The 22,019-nt window shown below is 44.4% G+C and overlaps 3 protein-coding genes across 3 annotated transcripts; 2 read left to right on the top strand and 1 right to left on the bottom strand.

Moving 5' to 3' along the window:
* Positions 1–715: 715 nt before the first annotated feature.
* LOC108156747 lies at positions 716–7,418 on the bottom strand. The gene is made up of 4 exons (XM_017288409.2): positions 6,148–7,418; positions 5,845–6,087; positions 5,328–5,787; positions 716–5,267 (listed from the first exon to the last, which is right to left on the bottom strand). Exons 1-4 carry the CDS (start codon positions 6,894–6,896, stop codon positions 2,685–2,687), a joined length of 4,035 nt encoding a protein of 1,344 aa, XP_017143898.1. The 5' UTR covers positions 6,897–7,418; the 3' UTR covers positions 716–2,684.
* A 1,165-nt stretch (positions 7,419–8,583) lies between these two features.
* LOC108157114 (zinc finger protein 616) lies at positions 8,584–10,222 on the top strand. Its single transcript, XM_017288995.2, has 4 exons — positions 8,584–8,857; positions 8,942–9,585; positions 9,648–9,782; positions 9,849–10,222. The coding sequence occupies exons 1-4, from the start codon at positions 8,714–8,716 to the stop codon at positions 10,117–10,119; spliced, it is 1,194 nt and encodes a 397-aa protein (XP_017144484.1). The 5' UTR covers positions 8,584–8,713; the 3' UTR covers positions 10,120–10,222.
* Positions 10,223–19,128: 8,906 nt separating this feature from the next.
* On the top strand, positions 19,129–21,749 carry LOC108157473 (neurochondrin homolog). Its single transcript, XM_017289552.2, has one exon. It carries the CDS (start codon positions 19,369–19,371, stop codon positions 21,538–21,540), a length of 2,172 nt encoding a protein of 723 aa, XP_017145041.1. The 5' UTR covers positions 19,129–19,368; the 3' UTR covers positions 21,541–21,749.
* The last annotated feature ends 270 nt before the right edge of the window (positions 21,750–22,019 follow it).

The raw sequence follows: 22,019 nt of genomic DNA, 5'->3' as shown, positions 1-22,019 counted from the left end.
TTTATACGTACATACAATATATATATTATGTACATATTATATAGGCATATACCCATTATATACAGAGTCCGAACTAAAATCGGGGAAATCGGAAATGGGAAACGAAACGAAATAAAGTGAAAAACAAGTGTTGTAGCAAATGGAATATTATTTTGGCGCTATTAAAACAAAATGTCATGTAAAATGCATATAAAATATTAATAAAGAATAGTTAAATTTACATGTAAAATTTATAAAAAAAAAATAAAAAATAATAAAATAAATCAATAAAAAGAATATATAAAAATGTCGGCGAAAAAAATGTGAGAAGAAGTAAAGAAAACACATTAATAAGCACACACACACACATATTAACATTAAAAAGGTATTATTATGTATATTTAACAAATATTTATTGCATATTATTATTTTAAACTTAAACGTTTAATAAAAAATATTAAAATATAATTAACACAAATGCAATGAAGTGAGTTTTAGTGGGATTTCGAAGGAATGGAAAAGTCTCTAAAATATTCAAATGTATTATCGGATACTTTTGGACATTCATACCATTTTACGGAGTACCGACGGAGGCACAAGAATGAGAACTTCGTGGGACCGGGACCCAAAGAGTAAGAGACTAAAGACTGGGCTGTAAATCGTCTGTAGGGAACAGCATTCCCAGTGCTGATCCATCCCCAAATTCGATCAAAAAAGAGAGAGATCTGGACAGTCGTTTCTGTTTTCGTTTTTCTGTATTTTATGTCATTCAAATATCTTATAAAAAAGTACAGTTTTGGTTCCGTTTTAACTTGAATGCACTGTTGCTGTATACATAATTGCATATCAATTTTCATACATATCTCTATAAAGTGTTCCCGGTGACAAATATGTTCCACTAAATTTACATACCATACTTATCGGCTATTGGTATTTGCATAGTACATACATACATACATACATATATTTGTTATCTATTGTTTGAAAGCGGAGGATCCTAGGGGGTGCATTTGTTAATCTTTCGTTTATAGAACTTACGACATTAAATACATATTGTTTTGTTTTGTATTGGATTTCTGATTATTGTAGGACTCTATGATTACGGATGCTGACTATGCATATAAGAAATTCTCGGCTCTGCTCTGTTGAAACTCAATTGTTTCCCCTAGCGTTTCGCATGTAAATGAGTGTATATTTGTTTAATGTACTCGTATAACATTCTATTAAACTATTTATGTGTGTATATTTTTTATTTTTTTTTAAGTTTGTATGTATATTTATTTTTGTTTCTGGTTTTTCCTGTGGTATATGCATTTTACACATGAATTGTTTTACAATAAAGCACATTAATCATTTTTTTTTTTTTAATTTTTTACAAATATGTTTTTAAAAACTTTAGACACATTAAAATTGTTTTTTTAGAACGGAATTTTGTTCGGGTAATAGACTTTTACTTTGTTGCACAAACTCTGAAATAGAAAATTTTTTTTTAAAGCTAAGTATTGTTAAAATTTGGAAGAAAAATAACTGGGACCGCAAGAAACGAAATTACAACTAGAGTTCCAGACACTAGAGAACTCGCATGAAATCCAAAGGCTGATAGGTCATAGGGTAGGGTGATAGTTAACATAAAATCCTAGAGAACTAACCGCAATTCAAAACGCGATTTAAACAAAAAATATATAAAAAAACATTTATAACAAACAAACACTTACATCTAATCGAAGAAGAATCAAAGCATTACAGATAAAAGAAAGATAGAAAGTATAGTAATAGAACGATCAGGGAGTGGGGGGAATAGTGTTAGTAAAATCGAAGGAGGGGCCTATCCATATAGCTATGTATATCCATATCTGAACAATTGAATACCGTACAATACCATACAAACACACAATTGAATTCTGACAATCTCCGTTCCATATGACCCCTGAATAAACATGGGAAATATCTCACTATAGAAACTGTTCTGGGGGTCATAGGAATACTCGACGAATGCCGAGACTGTATGTAGCTCTATAGTTCTCTAAGATGTACATTCGTTTTACAATTACATATTGTTTGTAAATTTGTTTTCCGTTTTTAAAACCGCTGCACACGTTTCCTTCATTCAGACTTTAAGTTCGTTTCGTTTTTTGTAAGGTTTGTTCAACAGTAAAAACTATCATCCATTTACATACAGAAATCATCATTGGTTTAAGGATTAGGTTAATATTACAATAACAATATACAACAGTGGTAGGGGACAGGGCCTGAGGGTTGCAATAGATACGATAGATCGAGGAGCCCAAGCCGGAGCTCTCTTCTATCTTCCGCTCGTTTTTGCACGTGGAAATATTGGATAGTTTTGAAACCAATGAAAGGCTAGAAGCTAAGCTGTGGTTTAGAGTTAAGCAGGAAGTGTGGGATATTTTTGGCGAAGAGAAAGCTCATTCTGTGTGGAAGAGAGACAGACACTGATACATTGAGGCACGGGATTAACTAGACACGAAATGAACACAACAATGAAACTAATCGAGACGATCGGATCGGATCGAAGAAGGTTGGATCGAAGATTCATTCTACAACTGATCCACATGCTCCAGCAGATAGGCCACCACTGTGGCATCTTCTGGCATTTGGGAAACAGACTTTTCATCCACCTTCTCCTCTCCTTTTTTCTCTCTGGGTTCGGTAACCTCCTCCTGAGCCTTCTCTTCGTGCAAATTCTACAAGGTATCCAGTATACTGCTGGGCGAGCTGTCATCCATCAGCGAGTCCGAGCTGAGGGTCAGAGCGGGATTCTCATCGCTGCACGCTGGGACAAACGCAGACGAGGGCACAAGGTCGATGGTGCAGCCATTGATCAGGAAATCCCGATGCAACTCCACGGGACTATAGCGAAAGCAGGGCGTGGTTATGGGCGTCGTGGGCATCGACTTGGATATATCCATCGTATTGCGAGCGCTGTACGAGAGGTAGGACCCCCCTTGAATGCCATTGCTCGATGTTTCCCAGTTGAACGATGGCGAGATGTTGAAGAAACCATTTGTGGCATTCAAGTTGCAGCCTCCTCCTCCACCGCCATTGCCACCTCCATTGCCATTAAAGCCCGTCAGATTGTTGTTCTGTTGCTGATGCGGCAGTGGTGTGGAAGGCACAGAGCGTGAGACAATGCCCGCAGAGCCTCCGCTGCTGTAGCCAGAGGACGAGCCAGCCGAGGAGCTGCATGTGGTGGCCGTTTGCTGGGATATGTTCCCAAACTTATTGTTGAAGCTCGGCGATACAATGGCACCCACATCCACTTCGTAGAGCAGCGCGGCGGCCGCCTCCACGTCCTTCAGAGGGGCCACTGCCACCGAATTCTGGCTGTTGCTGTTCTCCGAGTAGAAGGTGTCGCTCGCATAGCTCGAGGCCTGAAAGCTGGCCTGACGATTGAAGCTGGGCGATGGATGGCAGCTTCTCTGTAGCTGTGACAGCGGCACCGACTGCGATCGTTGCGTCTCCGTCAGATCCAGATCGTCGCCACCCGTCAGGGCCAGGCTCGTCTCGAGATCCATAGAGTTCTGGTTAATCAAGGGATCCGCACTGTTCGTGTCTTGGAAGGAGTTTGCTCCACCAAATGGCCAATTTCCCACCATGCACTGCTGCAGCAGCGAGGGGCTGGGCGGCGCCGAGGCTGAGGTGCTTGTGGGATAGCTATAGACATAGCAGCGTTTTCTACGCGTTGCTCCAATCATGGGATCACGATTGCCATCGCAGTCAAGGGATTGCTGTTTGGTCAGCAGACTAGAACGTTGCCGCATCCGCGTGACGCCAGGACTGGCAAAGCAATTTTGTTGATTGGAATTTGTTGGATTCTGATTCTGCGGCATTTGATTTGTTGTGGTGCCTCCTGTGGCTGCTGCTGTCGCTGATCCTCCTCCATTGTTGATGTTGGGGGATATTGGCAGAAATATGCAATTTTTGTTGCTGCCATTGCTAGAGGCATTGCTCAGGCTGATCTTTCGCCTGTTGTTCGGGTTAGAATTGCCGTTTGTGGGCAGCTGTTTGGTTCGCAGCTGCTGTTGCTGTTGCTGCTGCTGTTGTTGTGGTTGCTTTTGTTGGTGTTGATGCTTCTTTGACATTAAAGCCAGAGACGCTGAGGCAGAACCCACATTCGCTTGACCGGACAACATTGTCGATGAGACGACCAGGCTCCCCTGTGGCGAGGGCATGGCCGTTGTGGCTCCACGATTCGGCGGCTGGGGGTGCTGGGTATGGGTCTGTTGCTGGTGCATCGCTGGCGCCATTCCCGCCTGTATCGTTGTCGTCGTCGACGTTATTATCGGTGTTCCTTGTGGATTTCTGTTCTGTTCTACAGCATCTAAGGAATTCAGTTGTTTTTCCTCAGCGTCTCCCATCTGAAAATATTGAAGCAGCTCGGTGTCGGGCTCCTCGGAGTTCTCCTCATCCTCAACGGGCAGGAAATAATCGTCCAGCTCGTGCTTATCCATATTACAGATGCTAATCACCCGCTCCCTTGGCAAACCCAGATTCTCCGGCAGTCCCGAATCCTCTGCAGCGGCCGTCAGGGCAGCGGCACTCTCCGCCGCCAGCAGGCGCTTTGCACGCAGCAGTATCATGTTGCTGGAGACCACCTTCGGTGTGGTGTTGTTGCTGTCCATGCTGCTGGAGGGGCTCACCGAACTGGAAATCATCAATTGCGCTGGCGGTCCCATGGACATGGGTCCCGGCGAGATGTCCGGTGGCGGTGGTGTCGCCGCAGTCGTTGTGATCACGGGCGGCACTAGCAGGGTTCCCCCGCCGCCCGTTGTACCGCTGCTCGGGGAATTGGCCCAAAATCCTTTCGTTTGCTGGGCTTTTAACACTTTTTTGCAGAATATATTGGATGTATTGTAGTCCTCCACCTCGTCCTTGATCACCATCGTTGTGGGCGATGGCTCATCCTGCTGCTGTGTGAGCACTACCGTTGGGGGTACAGCCACGCCCATCTCCATGATCTTGGGCGTCAGATTACGCACCGCACTGTTGCTTCGCTGTTCGGTGGCCAGGTTCATGGGCATCATTTGATGCAGATAATTCATTGCGGGCTGCTGCTGCTGTGGCTGCTGTTGTTGCTGGGACTGGTGTACGGGTGAGTCTATAATCTCCTGCTTGATCTTTACTAGCTGCTCCGTCTTCGGTTCATCAATGGCATCCTGACTGCTGCCTGCATCTTGCAGCCCAGCCACCAATTGATTGCAGCTCGACTCTGAGGATGTCGAGCCCTTGCGTTTCTTTTTGCGTCGCTTCTTCAGTGGTCCCATATCCTGGAAAAGGAGATTGTATGACCCATTCTATGGTGGTAGCCCCTGGCACCCGAAACTTACGGCCAAAACTCGCTTCTCTTTGGGCTCCCGGGGTGTGTACTTCTTGGCGCCCAAATGCACGCCCATAACCGTGGCATTGTTGCTCTTGATCCGCGTGCTCAGCTCTGCAATGCTGTCTAGTTTTGTGTTCAGCAGCTTCTCCGCCCAACTGCGCACCACATCCCAGTTCTCGCTGTCGCCTGTTGGCATGGGAGGCAGCACAACACCCGGGGAGTGATTCATCTGTGCAGTGGCTATGGCTGGAGCAGCAGCTTCGTCTCCTGTGATTTGTTCGGTTTTGCACAGCGCCGGCAACTGTGGCGGCGTTAGCTTTGTGGTCTTTCGCATGGCCGCATAGCAGTAGCGAGAGTTTCCACGCGTTCCCAAACGACGTGGACGCACGCCCGGGAAGACCTGCTTCATTACTTTGCCAAAGTCCGCCGTGGACAGGGGCTTGATGCTCAGGCGTTCGCAATAGGCGCTGGAAATGGAAGAATGTAAGAGGGTTCTTCTATGGAAATGAGGTTCTCCCACTCACATGTAATCATTGTATACATCCTGCTTTGGTATGGAGACCTGTGCATCGTGTTCCAGGTGAGAGCGCACCCAATTGATGGTGTGATTGATCTCTGAGCGTGTGCCCAGCGGATTCTGTGGCTGTCTCAATGGATCCGAGTCCGCGCACTCCCCCGGCAAACGCAGATAGAGAAATAGTTTTTCGATTGGCTTCAAGACTGCAACACGTTCGAGGATCTGCGAGATTTGTAGCTTCGCATTGTCACTGGAGGGGGTGGGAGAATAAATACCACAAAGATCCCCTTCAATCAATATATATACTCACTCAATGCTGGCCTCAATCACCTGCTGCACGCGTCGCATCTTCTCCTCGGAGGCAGCGGTCGAGTTGGACAGCGCATTCATGACATTCTCAGCAATGGTGGAATTGATGACGCCACTTGTCGTGGGAACCGGCTCGACGGGATGCCGCTGGGCAGTAGGACCACCGCCCGCAATGACAGGAGTCGCTGTGGCTGTGATCGGTGTGGTGGTGCCTGCTGCCGTGCCTGTACTCATGGCATGCATCAGCTGTTGGGCCGTATTGAAGTTGAAGGCATTCGCAAAGGCATTTCCCGCGGCCGTTGCAAATGCATTCGGTTGCAGTACGGACGTCGTGCCACTGCCAGCATTTGTAAACGGCGTCGGCACAAAGCCGCTGGGAGCGGGTACGGTCACGGATACAGGTACATTTGTGTGGTGGCTCGTGGGCGAGACCTGGGGGGGACAGTGGGGCCCAATGGCAGTGCCCACTGGCACGATGGTCAGGGGCGAGGCCTTGGCATGGATGATGGACGGGGCCTGAAACCGTCCCGAGGTATACGGTATGTCCGCTGGCTGTATGCCTGGGAGTCCAGGAATCGCACAGTTGCCATACGGATGACTGCTGGCTGGAAAGTTTGGACTCGGATTCGGATTCGGGAGCTTCTGGAGCGGGGTGGAAGCCGAGGCTAGAGCTGCTGCTGCTGCTGCGGCTGTTGGCGCCGCCGCTGATTTCGTCCACTGCGCACCCAGCTGGCCATGCTTCTCGGACATGGTACAGGTGCTGGCTAGGTGCTAGCGGCGCCTCCGATTGCCCGCACTCGTTTAGCTGCTCGCTTGCTCTGCTCTGTTGTTGCTCTGTTTTTTTGTTTTCTACTGTGTGGATCTCCCCTTTCTCAAAAAGATTCCCGAGAGCGTGTTACGCACTAGCCGGACGAGCTGACGCGTGTGTGGTGTGGAGTGCCTTAGGAGATGAAGATTGCGGAGTCGATAACTGGCGCGACGAACATTTTGACGGCGACTGTGACGACGACGAAACGACACAACGGAAGATACGGATTGCAAGATAATAAAGCATTTACATCTTCGCTTTTCGCTGTGGATGGGCTGCGATTCGATGAGCGATGTGCGGGCGCCCTGGCCTTGCTACGCTCACTTTGTCGAGTAAAAACTGTCTAGACTATTCTAATGCCACTCTGCATGCGACTTTCTAATTAGACTATAACTAAATAAAATGGAATAATCCATTTTTTCGATTTACGTCTCGAAATTTTAACACAGTGCTACCCAGTGTGACCGCGGACCGCGTAATCGTAAATATACCGTAAATATACTGACGAATTCAAGTTCTACTTTACATATTCCGATTTTGATCTTCCGTCGAATATTACTAGCTATATAAAACATTTAGCCATGCCCACATAATTTTATCCGATTAATTAAACTATTCTCAACTTGACTGGCTTATTTTAAACACTTGCTTTTATTGCATTTTGCGTAAAAAGAGGTTTTAGCGAAATAAGTCAAACAAAAAACAAGTAGCGAAATAGGTCAATCAAAACAAACGAAAAAGGAATTTCGTTCATATTGCTCAATTTTGATATTCCATTGAATAATGCTCACTAACTAAATTTCTCAGCAATGCCCACATAGTTTTATTCCATTGATGAATCAATTTTCTACAAGATTGGATAGTTTTTAATCCTTGCTTTTATTGTATTTATTGTAAAAAAAGGCTTAAACGAAAAAGTTCAACAAAAAAAGAGTCGCTATATTGCGTGTAAGCCGTATATAGGCCTTTGTATACCCTATTTTGTTAATTTTATATGAAGATGAAACGTGATTTATAAAGACCTTTTCTCAAATTGATATTCTTTAGACATATTCAAGTACATTATTAGTATCTTGTGTATATTTATCTCGATCCTGATACCTACTTGATTTCCTACTTGATTGGCTTAATTTAAATAATTGCATTTATTGGATTTCTATATAAACGTTGAAAATGAAATTTGAAATATCTTGCGTCTCGAAATTTTAACACAGTGCTACCAGATCGTCAAAGCACTTAATGGGCTATTTTTGACCAAGATTTTGAGATGTAAACACGGTGTTGCATTTAGATAAATAAAATATTGTAACTACCCAAATTAACAAATGTTAATGTGAACAGCATTAATTAACAAATACATGTATGATAATGCATGTGAAAACAGTTTTTATTGTACATAGATGTTTAAACTGTTGTCGGTATCGTTACTTACCAGGGCAGGCAACAATGAACCAGTTGAACATATGTCTCCCAAATGACTATAAAATGCACCAGTTAGTATATCAATAAGAATTTCTTGGTGATATATTTTAACAATCTAATTTTTAATGCTCCTTATCTGTAGGATCTAGATATAAAAACACACGTATGCATATTGTTTAGAGAACCCCTAACTGGAACCAGCGATTCTAGTGGAACTGTCCATCCCTGTGGAAATAAAATGGCCGAGAGGCAACACTTTCCGTAATACATACATTTTAACACTGAAAGTAGTGTAAATACGGCGGTTCTTTTAATATTAAGCCGAGTAACAACAATAATGCCCATTGAACTTGGTCCAAAAACATGTCGGGTGTGCCTGGAGGAGAGCCCACGCCTGCAGCGTCTCGATGAAACACGCGAGGAAGGCGAGGAGACTCCAAACGAAATGCTCATACAGCTGCTCGGAGTCTCGTACAGCAAGGTAAGTGCCGTGCCCCCCACTCGCACCCATCACATACGTTATTTGTGTGTTAAAAGTGCGTTTTTTTTTTGCGTTTCATTTCAGCTGAATGACAAGGAGAATATACCAGAGGGCATCTGCAAGACTTGCAAGGTGGAGCTCAATATGGCCTTTCAGTTTCGCGAAAAGGCTTTGGTGAAACAGGGGAGAATAGAGGAGTATTGCCGGGAGTTGGGCATGTTCGATGAGGCGGATGAGATGTTCATTAAGGAGGAGGATAGTCAAGGTGAAAGTGAAATTCAGGGCGAGGAGACGCTTTACATTCTGGAAGAGGGAGTGGAAAAAACCGAAGGCGGCGACTACGTTCTGATGGAAGAGGACGAAGAGCAGGAGCATGAGCTTGGGCAGGAGGAGCAGCAGGAGGACCAGGAGCAGGAGCAGGCGATAATAACAAATAATATTGAGTATTTGGAGGATAACTATTCCATCGACATGAATCCAGAACATAGTGAAGTTCTCGAGACCAAATCGTTCGAGGAGACGCCAACACAGCAAATGGTCCTCACAGAGGCGGCTAATGCCAGTATCAAGAGCAAACGTGGACGCAGCCGCCGTGTAGATAACCTTCGTGCTTCGAATGTGATGAAGGGCGGCTACATTTGCGATATCTGTGGCAACTACTACGAGAAACGTGGACGTATGATGGAGCATCGTCGTCGTCATGACTCTGTCTGTCAATATCAGTGCGAGTAAGTGTGGGGACGGCTGTGGTTTGACCATTTTAATGATTTCTTCTTTTGTGTAATTACAGACTATGTGATGCCGAGTTCCATGTGCGAGAACAGCTGCGCAAACACATGTTCTCTCACACCGGCAGCAAGCCCTTCAAGTGCAGCTGGTGCAGCCGTCAGTTCTTCTACGAGAGCGTCTTAAAGGCTCACGAGAAGTAAGTGTCTAAAAACTTCATTACCAGCATCTCAACACACCTGTCTAATTGTTCATTTCCTCACAGCGTGCATCGTGGCATCAAGCCGTATGTGTGCAAGCTATGCGACAAACCATTTGCATACTCCCATTCTCTGACCAAGCACGAGCTTATCCATTCGGACATAAAATTGTACCGCTGCGACTATTGCCAGAAGGACTTCCGTCTGCTCCACCACATGCGGCAGCACGAGGAGACCAAATGCCATCAGAATGCTGTGTTGATTGCCGAGAACGCGCGCGCGGAGATGATGGGCTACGATGGACTGCACGAAGTCAAGCCATTATCGAATCAATGACGAACAAATAGATACTCCTTCTAGATGTTATCATACTCTTCAAAATATATTATCTATGTATCACCTGAATAAAAATTCAAGTTAATGTATAGCTAAAACCCAACTAGAACTACAAAAATACTAGAAATACAAAATAAATTATATATGTATGCCTCTTCCAAGTAGAATGGAGAGCCCAGCATAACGCAGCCGCTTTCACAGGCGCTTCACATTACTTACAATAATATAAATATCCATATCTGTTGAATGTTTATTAAGAATACTACACTTGAATGTCTATGAATGGCGACTGCCAGACCTTAATTGCAGTGTCAACATAAATCTAGTCAAGCAGACAAGAATCTATGCGTTTTTCTAATATATTATTGATGTCTTAACAATTTAAGTGTATACTTGAGAAGCACAAACAGCCGAGTCGCAAAATTATTGTTTCAAGATGTTGGATAGCAACCCAGCCGCATTGTGATTCTTGTTTTTTTTTTTTTAAGCGATTTAAGATGAATTGATATCTATATTAACCATTTAGGTTGCTTTAATGTATATACATACATATATATATTTTGCTGGGTAACCATGAGCAGGCAAGGCGATATAGCCTAGCTTTTATGAATATGGGCCATAAAGAGCTTCCCGTAAATTTATGTAGATATAGAAGTGTATATTTGCCTAATGTTTATAAAGAATACACTTTAATGTCTGTAGAATTTTAATTTATCTTAGAAGGTGTTTATCTGCTTTCTAAATACGTTTGACCAATTTAAATAACCCTCACCAAAATGCAGAAACGACACTTAAATAACATGTAATATTTAAGAAAGAATTCTTGATGCTTTCTCTGGAATACGATTACAAGTATACAATACATACAATATGTATATGTTAGTTTGCAAGGAAGAGACTTCCAAGGAAAATAGGCTTCTATATATATATGTATATCTATATAAATAAACCAAAAAAAATTCCATGTTTTTTTTGCTTTTCCATTGTCGGTCCGAAAAAGATTCTGGAAGAATTTTTAAATAAAAAATTACATTATCCGATCAATTAATGCTTATATTCTATCAAGTTGGCTAACTGTTTAAATAAGATGTCCTCCTGAACTATTTAAAATAATGTTTAAATGTGCCTGGAGACGTCTCCAAATATCACTTTTACATGGTTTTTACATGCGCCTGTAGAATAATGGTAGTTTTTGGAACTACTGAATTTCATAGTAGCGCCGCCCTACCTTTATCTACATGTCAAATGTATCATGTTGTTTTGGTGTTGCATCGTTCAAAAAGCAATAAATATACACTAAAAGAATATTTAAAAACATTGTTAATATGCAAACACATGCAAAAAGTAACGCTTTTTAATACCTCGAAATCGCAAACAAAAATTTAAAGTATTTTCCTGATAATATTGTATGTTTTCTCGCTTTGATTCATAAAGCCCTGCCCCTGCCCCTGTTCCGCTTTACAGTCAAAAAACCAGTAATAAACATGAATATCCTTTAATTTAATCAAAGAGCTTCAATTGCCAATTAAGGGGCAGGGGCGTGCACAAAAAGAAATGGCGGATATCGGGGAAGCCCCAAAAGAAGCTGTCAGTCGTCCCCGAACTGCTCTGCCCCTGGGAGTAAAAATCCCAAACGAAATTGAAGTGCCGGGCAATATTTGATTTTCTTTATTTGCACAATCAATGTTGGGTGTTTTTCGGGGCCTTTACTCTCCCCTTGTGGGTGGGATGGGTGTGTGTGCGGGAGTTATGTTGAAAATTATGCAATAAATATGGACGGCTACATGTCGCCGCGAGTAAATAAAATGAAATGCGAAAAAAACAGAACCAATTTGCACCGGAACGCATACAAAACATGAGGGAATGTACCATATCAAAGGAAGTTCCCCCAAATTACATGACTTGAATAAGTTTTTTTTTGTGTGTTCCTCTGCTGCTGTTGCTGCTGGTGTCTTTCTTTTATTTTGGTTGTTCTCTCCTGTGTATTTTTACCACTTTAGTGTTAAACAAAAAAAATAAAATAAAAGAAAAGTTCGTATGGACACTGGGAAAAACCTTTTACACCCCCCATGGAGTTTTGTATTTGATTGCGGGATGGTGGTGGTGGTAGTAGGACGAGGACCCACAGCAGGATGAAGTGAAACAAATTCAAACAAATTTGCACGCGATTTGACATGTCGAATCCATAAAAGCGCTTCAAACGATTGGATTATGGGTGTGAACGTAGAGCCACAGACGAAACTCAATTGCCAAATTGAGATTCGGTCCTTTTAAACTGATTACGAGGCAGTCCAGGCTATCAATTGTAAATTTATGTCCCCCTACCCCCAAAACCCTTTTTTGCCTTTACCTTTTCGGATGAGGCTTAGCCTTGACCTGCGAGCCATGACTCGGCATCGACTCGACTTGACTCATCAGAAGAGGCGCCGCCGCCGCCGCCGCCGCCGCCACCTTTTTGTGGCAAACAAATCAGTAAATTTACGAGCTGAATTGCAAATTCAGCAGCAGCTCTGACATTGGCAAATCTTTGAAAGAGTTTGCATATGAAACAGGTACATATAGAAGGCCGAAGAACTTGGCCAGCTTTCCCCATCTTCAAACTGTCTATCTCTCGTGAGTTCTCCCTCTCTCTCTATCTTTCTCTGTGTAGGTGTCTGTGGGTTGAGTGGCATTTCAATGTCAAGTGGTTTAGAGGAAAGCTCAGAAATCAAGACAGGAGTGTCGCCATCTTCATCTCTATCTGTCCCTCTCATCTTTGGCATCAACTATTCTGCATAATTCATGTATTTTATTAAAAGAAAATGCAAAACCAACAACGAATCCAACTCCATTGCGGGTAGTGGAAGTGGGAGGTGCAAGTGGAAGTGAGGCGAGTGCTTGTCAAATGGCAGCTGTAAACTAAATGTTTTATATTCATTTATTCCAGAGCATAAACAATGTGAGCATCACCGAGACAAACCGGAAGACCTGATGAGAGATCTCTTGGTGTTCATACATATATAGTATAAATGTAGGTCCTGTATAAGTTTGCATAATATTATGAATGCCATGGTTAATGCATGTGCAACAGGATGCCTCATGCCTCTACCATTCCCATCCTAAGGAAATTAGTTGCTCATGGTCGAAGCATCCAATGGGGATGTGCAGGGAGTGAGAGAGCATCCTACATCCTATCGGCCCGAAAGGGAAAGCCATTTAAATGCCGAGAAATCCCTTTCAATGTAGCGCAACGTTCACGCTTGAAAGCCAAACCAAAACAACAGCAAGAGCACTCAGAATTGTGGCGGGGGCGGCGGCTCTCTGATGCCGAGGGAGGGATATACCCATAAACCCAGGCACGCCGCCGCCAATCAATAAAAGCCGAAACAACTGACGCTCTGGCGCATCAAATATTTGTAGGTCTCGGCCAAAGTTAAGATGTGGAAAATCCCCCGCAAAAACATTCGACGAACCGAACCATTAAAAGTAAACGCTGTGGAAAATGAACGATGTTTCCTTGAAACGTGCACAAGAACAGTCACTGGCTCTGGCATTGAATGAGATTTGCCTGTAATAAACACAAACAAATGAAATAATTTCTATAGCAAACAATAAGGCAGATAGATATATAGATAAATCTTTATAAGGATGGTTACACTGAACGAAAAGGCAGTTCGAGGTCTAGGAGTCTGGAGAATAGAATATGGAAAGGCGATGGGATTAGTTCTATATTCGGATGACAAGAGAAGGTGGTTGGAAGCTTCCAAATTTTCATCTCACAATTGAAGATCAATTTTGTATCCATCCCAAAGCCAGAATCAAAAGGTAAGCTGCTGTTATATCTCTATTTCCTTTCAGTGTAGGCTCATCTAAGGCAGCTTGATTCGTTTATAGGTCTATCTATGTATAATGTATAATGAAACGGAAGGATGGCCATAGACACGGCGTCATGGGGGGGTGGGCGTGCACGGTGGGCTGTCCAGTTCGTTTTGCCAAATTACGCATACGCACAGTTGTTCCGCTTTTGGTAGGCGCCATAATTCATGACACACGGCGCTCGGCACTTGGGCAAACAGCCCACGGCCTCACAGCCATACGACCCACGGACCCTCCAATAAAGACATCGGCAACGTAAATTGGTTTAAGCTGACGGCAACGGACAACCCACCAGCTAAACCTCCTGCCACATCGACTTTGACCTATTGCCCCACCACGCACGGAGCAGGAGATGGAGAGACTTGTAGGGGGAGAGCATTTCTAAGCAAACAAACGGCAGGAAAATCAGGCTAGGAACTGAAGAGTCCTGGTCCTTTGCCCATGGAAAAGGTTATGCCAAATTACGTAAATTTTTGAGGCTCAGCAATAACAAGCGCATTGCCCTGGCTACCGGAAACAGAGAGAGAGGGATACCATTATCCCCTCCTGTGGCTTTGTGCGTGTGTGTGTGAATGTGAGAGGGAGGGATATCCTCCTTCAGATATAAATCATTTAAATTAACAACTTTTGGTTTATTAACAGAATTTATTGGCAGCAGTTTGTGCAGCATCAGGGGTGTGCCCGTGTGCCACCCGTTGCTGAGGTAAACACGTTTTTGGCTGCCACTTGCCACCAGGAGGTGGCCACCTTTCACCATAAGAAGGAGCGTTGGCTCGATGATTTGTTATTTGTTAGTGAAATGATAATAGCAACAAATGAGCTTTTATTGTTCCAATGGCCAAGGGGCCGGTCTTCCGTGCCTTAAAGCCGCGTCGTCATTGGGTTTACGATTCGATATAAATTCATGAAGGATAAGCCATTCAAAAGGGGATTTGCATAATTTGTTGCCGTCCCTCCATCCGTCTCTCTTTTCATTCTCTCTCTCTCTTTGTCAATCTTTATAGCCGTCTCTTTCAACCCCACTCTTTCCCCTGTTGGTGAGCACAACAATGAGACTCAAGTGAACAATGGGACCGCAATTACAAAAGTTCTACGGGATAGCTGCCGCCCGACCGACCGACGACCACACTCATTCGGGATCCATTGTGCTTCTCGACAGTTGATCTCTATTCGAAGATGTTTCATTCCTGGCAGGGAATGGGGCCGGTCGTTCGGTCTTCGAGGGAATCGGTTAACCTACCAAAATTGAACGGAAACTGTGTTCCAGCTCCAACATTAATCAGCCATTAATATTGTGTAAACCAAATCCGTCAACAGGCAGCAGGCAGCAGATGCTGTTGCCAGAACAGACCTTTTCCGATGTATTTTCATTTTGGGAAAATATGATTGTTTTCTCTTCTCTGACGCACTGCCAATGGAACACGATGTTGCTGCTGCTGCCTTTTGAAATTTAATTCCATTCTGTGTAGCCCGGAATTTTGATTCCGTTTTTGCATTTAAATTTAAATATAAATTGACACGTGCCAGGCCTTCACCAAACAAACGGCAATGGAGGAAATCGGAACTGCAAAGGGACCGAACCCAAACGATGGGCACGTGTATGAGTGATTATTTTGAACTTGTTTTGGGGGTGGCCCAAGAGTTCACTCCCTTCAAGGGGATGTCATGCCCCTGGGGGATGGGTTTCACTTTCATGTGTACTGTTTGTGGCTCGCTGCCCCATCTTTGACAGCGAATTAAGATGCCAACAAGTGTGCTACAAGTGCCTTGCAATTATTTTTGATTCATTTTTGTGGGAATTTTTGAGGCTGTTGTGATTTTATGAGACTGCCAGCCGCAGCAAATGATTACTGCCATGTAGTTATATAAAAGGAGTATATTTTCTGATAAAAAGCTCTCTAATAGTTGAATTTTTTATTTAAAGACAAGTCGGCACTCTTTATATACATTTATTTCTGCCTTAAACTTTGCCAACTTGAATTTATTTCGAGCCCAATTCAAGGCTCATCGACAGCCAAATGATACGTTGACCAAACGTAAAGCCCATAATGACAGACAATTTATTTTTTCTTTGGGTTTTCGGCTGCAAATTGGAACAGTGCCACGCCCAGACATGCCACCACCGAATGAGAACTGGATGGGGTGCTCGTGCCATCTCCCAAATGAAGATGACAATCACTGAATGTTATTGACGATGCCCTACCGCCAAAAAAAGTTCTGAAATCAATGTTGATGATCTCGCTTTTCCTTCAGGACGAAGAAGCCGAAACTTTCTCATTGTTATCTATCAGTATCTGTGCTCTGGGGGAGAGGTCAGACCAGAGCAGGAGCAAGAGCAGGAGTAGGAGCAGGCCTCGACTGTCCACAGAACTGTCGCCATTGCGTGGCTTCGATGAAATGGAAAATATAAACAAAATCATTTGTCAAAACATTTCGAAACAGCTTTGCAAACTCTCGAGCTCGAACTAAGGGGAATGGCACGGGGACGGGCAGCCAGCCGCCTCAGCAGCACGGCTGTCCACAATAGACGGTGGTGTTAAGGCGGAAACGGAAATGGAAGCGGAAGCATGAGTGCGAGAGAGTTGCCAGAGAATTGTTGGCCCAGTCCGAGTTCCTCTTCGCCCTTCTGCTCCTGTTGCTGTTTCTGCCGCTGTTTCCCCTATTCTTCTACTTCTGCTACTGCTGTTAAGAGGTCAGTGGCTGTTTCTCCCACAAGAGTCGGGTTGACTCTGGGCTTGCTCTCATGATTAGTGATAAGAATGTTTTCTCTTTTTTTGCTTTCACTCCGGGTGCCACACTGGTGCCTCTAACTTTCCCTGCTGGTTGTTCTGCCTTTTGTGCCAGTTTTGCCTGTTTTGCTTCTTTTCCAGCCATGTTTTTGGGTCTCTCTGAGCTGGCTTTCGACCAAACATCGTTTGCCAAGCGATTTATTTCAATTATTGATGTTGAATGTTGCCTTTTCTTTGAGTTTGGCTCGAGCCTTGTTATGTGGCCGGTTAGATAAGAGTCGAGTCTCTGGGAATAAGTAGGGTATTCGGAAAGGGTAACAGAGCAGATGAAAACCAATTTCCATGGCCGCCCGAAAGTATGCAACGCATAATCCGGTTACCCAACATTCGAGGGCGCGCCCACAGCATATTTCCGCTTTATAATTATAATATTTGCAATAACAATAACAGCGCAACGGATTTCGGGGGCCCGTACATAATTAGTGAAATGTAAAAATTAATCAATTTTGTTATAACCCAATTATTGGAAATTGCTAGCAACGCAATTAAGCCTCGTTTCCCAAAAATGGTCAAAATGCTAGCCATTGCTGCTGCTGTCCCATTCAGGCACAGGACTTGCCCCTCCTCCAGCTCTCTTTTGACACACATATCTCCCACCAAATAATAATAGAAAAAGCAAACAACCAGCGCGATATGGGTTCCGATTTAGTTACGCCCCCAAAATGCGGGTCCATATGACGGGGGCATAACTGAATATTGTGTACTATATGGTTTTATTTTTTCCGATACGAGTATGCCAAATGAAGCTGGTTGAATGCTGACTACTGACTGCTGGCTGCTGGCTCTGCCTGGCCCCAGACACAATTTGTAAATTTGCATTTGGTGCGGCAGTAAATAATCCCGCGAACGGATAAAGTTTTTCATTTAAATTATGATCCAATATGTACGACGAAACCAATACAATACTGACCGAATAACCGACTTTTGGCGTCGGCCACAGAGCACAAGATATATAATTTTAAAGACTAAACGGATATACATGTGAGTGTAGTGCATCATCAGCCATAAAGAGAATGAATGTACGATATAAAATCACGAGAAAAAGTCTCTTCATTTGGGAGGAAAGTGTCAAAATGTATGGCTCATTAGGAAGATATCTAAAATTGGGCAAACAGAATTGAATGCCAACGTAATAAATGAACCAAATTGTATCTATTTTTTTCGTATATTTTCTCCTATTTTTTTTTTCTATTTTTCCGTTGTCATTGTAAAATATACAATAACAGATGTTTTTTTCTAGCAAAAATGATAATTAAATATATGGTAAATGTAGCCAAAAAAGGGCTTTTAGTCATTATACATTATATTAAAGTTAATATATGTTATTTATGACAAATTTATGACAAGAGAAATGTGTGTGCGGCATAAATCAGCAAAAGAAATTGTTAAAATAAATGTTATACAAATATAAATTTAATTTGAAATAAAACAAAGTGCAATGTGCAATGAAATCATTGACCCCCCACGAGTGAAAAGAAAAGCAAGCAGCGCTTTCAAATTAAATATGCAAATGTCCGATCCATGTGTGCGTCGCATTGCAATGTACTGGGAGTACATAGCATACTAACTAAGTTAAACGTATAAATTATTTATATGTATATATATTATTCAGATGCACGGAGTGAAAGCTATTTATATATGTATGTACCTATAAAAATCTATATATCTCTCTGTACATGGGGCTTATGGCGGCGAATGGGGGTATTGAAAATATTCTGGAAGAAATGCAGCCGGCAGCCAGCAGCCAGGCAGCGTACGTTTCACAGTTGACTTGAATGTAAACATGAAAAGCCAGAAAAACGAAAAATCATATTCTAAATATACACAACCGATGCTCTGAGAGAGCGAGGAACCCAAGCAAGAGATTCGGGAGAAAGGAAAGAACAGAGAGAGAGCCATGCATTTGGTCAGACATCGTTTGATTTCAAATGTTTTTCAAATTCTATAGGTAAAAGAATGTGTGGAAAATTTTGTTGAGGTAAAACTAAATACACTTTGGGGAAAGTTTTACAAAATTACCACAAAAGATTGGTAGATTTTTCCACATTTTTAGAATGTTGTAAATAGTTTCTTGACTTTTAAAAGATTCTTTCTTTTATAAGACTTATAATTGAAAATAGAAAATCAATATATGTTCTAAAAAATATATATGTATATCTCCTCAGTAGGGTGACACATCGTGGCCCAAAAACCACGCCCAAGTCAAGGCAACCCTCTGCCAAGAAAAGTGTATGATCAATGTATAAATAAAATGTGTGTAGGTTTTCCTTCGAGTGGCAACAGCTGCATGCCGCCGCTCTGCTGCTCTGTTGGCCTTTTGGAAAATTCATTGGTGAAAAGCCATGAGTGAGTTTTCCGCTGGCTGGCGATCAGTGCGCGAGAGTGCGTCGTCGAGCGAAGGTGCCACAGCGAGAAGAATCCACCTAAAGAAAAAGTCCGTGCGCCAACGGGAAAACTGTAGCCAAGTGAAAGTGTAAAGAGATATTTATAGAAAGTCTGTGCCATCACCACATATACATACATATATCTGTGTATATAGGATATATATATATATATATATATAGCAAGAACCCGAGAGATACAGAGGGAATAGCAGCATCGCAGAATGACGGATGTGCCAGAGCCCGTGCGCAAGTGCGCCAACCTGTTGAAGGGCACCAAGAGCGATACGGAGAAGTTCGCGGTCCTCTTTATGGTCACGAAGCTGGTGAAGGGCAGGGACGCCAATGCCGAGGGCAAGAAGCTGCTATTCGAGGCCATCGGTTTCCCCTTCCTCAGGAAGCTGCTCGTGTCCAAGGATCTGCCCAGTGACTGCCCCCCGCTGGTGTACAAGAGCGTTGCCCTCTCGATTCTCACGTGCTTCTGCCAGGAGGAGGAGCTGGCCACGCACAAGGACATTATTGATGCCATACCCACGCTGCTGGAGATTGTCGAGCAGGCCGACGATGAGGACTACGAGGACAATCTGATTGTCGTGAGTGAGGCCTACAGTTGCTTGAAGAGCATTGCCAGCCATGCGCCCGGACAGCAGGCTCTCCTGGCCACCGGCGCCATCCCCAAGATGTCGCAGATCTACTCCGCGCAGAGCTTCCAGACAGACGAGGCCCTGCACCTGATTGTGTTGCTGGTGAACAAGTTTGGCGTGCTCTCCTGGCCAGAGGATCCCACGGCTTTCCATGCCCTGATCCAGCGGATTGCCCTGGACATGGAGACTGATCACACGGACAGGAAGTACGAGCTCTGCCGGATTTTGGCCGACATCCTCATCACCTGTCGCAAGGAGGTCGTGAACAACTCGCTGGACGGCCAGATCTGGCCGGAGAGCTTGTTCAAAGGCTGCGGGGATATTCTGAAGGCCAAGATCGGGCCCAAGCAGCGGGATCCGGCCCTGCATCTGATTGCCACCACCCTGCAGGTGCTGGGCATTCAGTGGGCCTTTATGGACGAGCAGAAACAGTTCTTCCTGTCGCTCCTGCAGCTGGCAGCCATCGAGGTGCGCATGCAGATGGACGAGAAGAAGCTGGAGACGACCTTCAAGCAGGCCGAGCTGCTCACCTGCTGCTTCGTGATCCTCGAGCAGTGCATCGAGTATATGGCCACCGATCAGCTGGACCTGGAGCCCAAGGAGAAGCAGACCACGTACACGGCCCTCAAGGGTGCCTTCAATCAAGTGATGGCTGTACTCACGCGTGTCAGCAATGACAAGATCCGCGAGAGCGGGAATCCCCGTGATAAGAACTTCATTATTGCTATCGTGAGAATCCTGTCCGCCTGGCTGGCCCAGGAGACCACAGCCATGCGTCCGGCCATCTATAAGCTGCTGCCCTTCATGCTGAAGGTGGCCAATGAGTCGTTCCATGATCTGAAGACCTGGCGTGCCGGCAACCGGGAGGGTGAGGAGCCCATCGACGTGCTGAGGATTATGATGCCCGCCCTCTGCCACTTTGCCGTGGAGGATGAGGCACGTCGTGTGCTGTTTACCCACAAGCAGGATGAGGTTCTGCTTGAGTCTCTGGAGCTGTACTTCAGCATTGCCCACTGGAAGCGTCCCCCAATCCCCAGGGCCGAGCGATTGGCGCGCATGAACGAACCGGATCCAGTGCCCACGCTGGAGCAGAAGGCCGAGATGAAGGTGGCCAGAAGTGCCATCGTCTCGCTCTGCAACATCCTTATGAACTTTACCGTGCTGGAGCCAAAGCGCGCCGAGGATGGTGCCACCTTTGTCAATCTTTTGAAGTATGTGGTGGAGAATCTGCCAGAGCTGAAGGACACCCCCGATAATCTGGTTATCCACGGCAATCTGGCTGTCCTTGGTCTGCTCCTGCTCAAGCAGCAGTCAAAGAAGGTGAAACAGAACGATTTCTCCATCTGTCGGTATATACAGGCCACCATTCGCTTCCTCTGGGACGCGTACAACATCGACGAGAGCAACGATCCCACCGCCCTCGTGGTGTCCATTGCCTACAAGGGCAACTGGTCGGATCTCTCGGAGCTGTGGTTCTTGGGAATGCAGACCATGTGCGGTGTTCTGCCGCTGGTGCCATGGCTTTCGGAGTTCGCCCTGGAGTCCGGCTGGGCCGAGGGCATTGTGAAGACGCTGAAGAAGGTGAAGATTGGCACCCTGCCGGCGAATGTGAAGTCCGCCTACGAGGACTTCCTCTCGCAGCTGGTGGATGTGAATGGCGATGTCCAGGAGGTGCTCAAGAAGGCCGATGCCTTGCGCGTCTGTCGCAATCACAGGATGATGGATCTGGGCAAGAAGCTCTTCGGCGACTGATGGATTGATGCAGAAAGTGGAGAAGTGCGAGTGGTAGTGGGCGAGAAGCCCTTTTCTAGAGGCATTTTTTGTGTGATGATGTGCGAAAAATGGCAAAATATTTTGTATGGATTTTATTCTATTTTGTATGCTCTATTTTAATAATTAAACACTTATAAGAAATCTCAAAAAACGAACAACCGAAAAAACATATTCAATAAAACAACAATTTTTAAAAACACAAAACGGAAATAAATTTCCCTTTGTTCCACCCCTCCCGCTACGCCTCGCAGTTTTTCCTTTCTTTTCCCTTTGCAAACAGTTGCTCCGACCATTCATTCAGTTTTCAGTTTTGGTTTCGCTTTCGGTTTTCCCTCTGCTCTGCTATTCTTTTTTTTTTCTCAGGGTTTTCTGCTGTTGCCATTGTTGTTTGCTCTTTTTCAGCAGGCACTGTGCTGTGGGGATTAGTTAAAAAACTTGTTTTGCTTGTTTTATTTTGG

This window comes from Drosophila miranda, chromosome 2 (assembly GCF_003369915.1).
Source record: "Drosophila miranda strain MSH22 chromosome 2, D.miranda_PacBio2.1, whole genome shotgun sequence".
Taxonomy (NCBI): domain Eukaryota; kingdom Metazoa; phylum Arthropoda; class Insecta; order Diptera; family Drosophilidae; genus Drosophila; species Drosophila miranda.
The sequence above is the reverse complement of the archived record's forward strand: the minus strand, read 5'-3'. Positions and strand labels throughout refer to the sequence as shown.

What these genes read in the sequence shown, in the direction of transcription:
- LOC108157114 (XM_017288995.2), top strand. Translation starts at nt 8,714, where the DNA reads ATGCCCATTGAACTTGGTCCAAAAACATGTCGGGTGTGCCTGGAGGAG. An exon ending in TCGGAGTCTCGTACAGCAAG is followed by an intron (nt 8,858 to 8,941) that starts GTAAGTGCCGTG and finishes GTTTCATTTCAG; the next exon opens with CTGAATGACAAGGAGAATAT. An exon ending in GTCTGTCAATATCAGTGCGA is followed by an intron (nt 9,586 to 9,647) that starts GTAAGTGTGGGG and finishes GTGTAATTACAG; the next exon opens with ACTATGTGATGCCGAGTTCC.
- LOC108156747 (XM_017288409.2), bottom strand. Translation starts at nt 6,896, where the DNA reads ATGTCCGAGAAGCATGGCCAGCTGGGTGCGCAGTGGACGAAATCAGCG. An exon ending in GTGATTGAGGCCAGCATTGA is followed by an intron (nt 6,088 to 6,147) that starts GTGAGTATATAT and finishes CACCCCCTCCAG; the next exon opens with TGACAATGCGAAGCTACAAA. An exon ending in GATGTATACAATGATTACAT is followed by an intron (nt 5,788 to 5,844) that starts GTGAGTGGGAGA and finishes TTCCATTTCCAG; the next exon opens with CGCCTATTGCGAACGCCTGA.
- LOC108157473 (XM_017289552.2), top strand. Translation starts at nt 19,369, where the DNA reads ATGACGGATGTGCCAGAGCCCGTGCGCAAGTGCGCCAACCTGTTGAAG.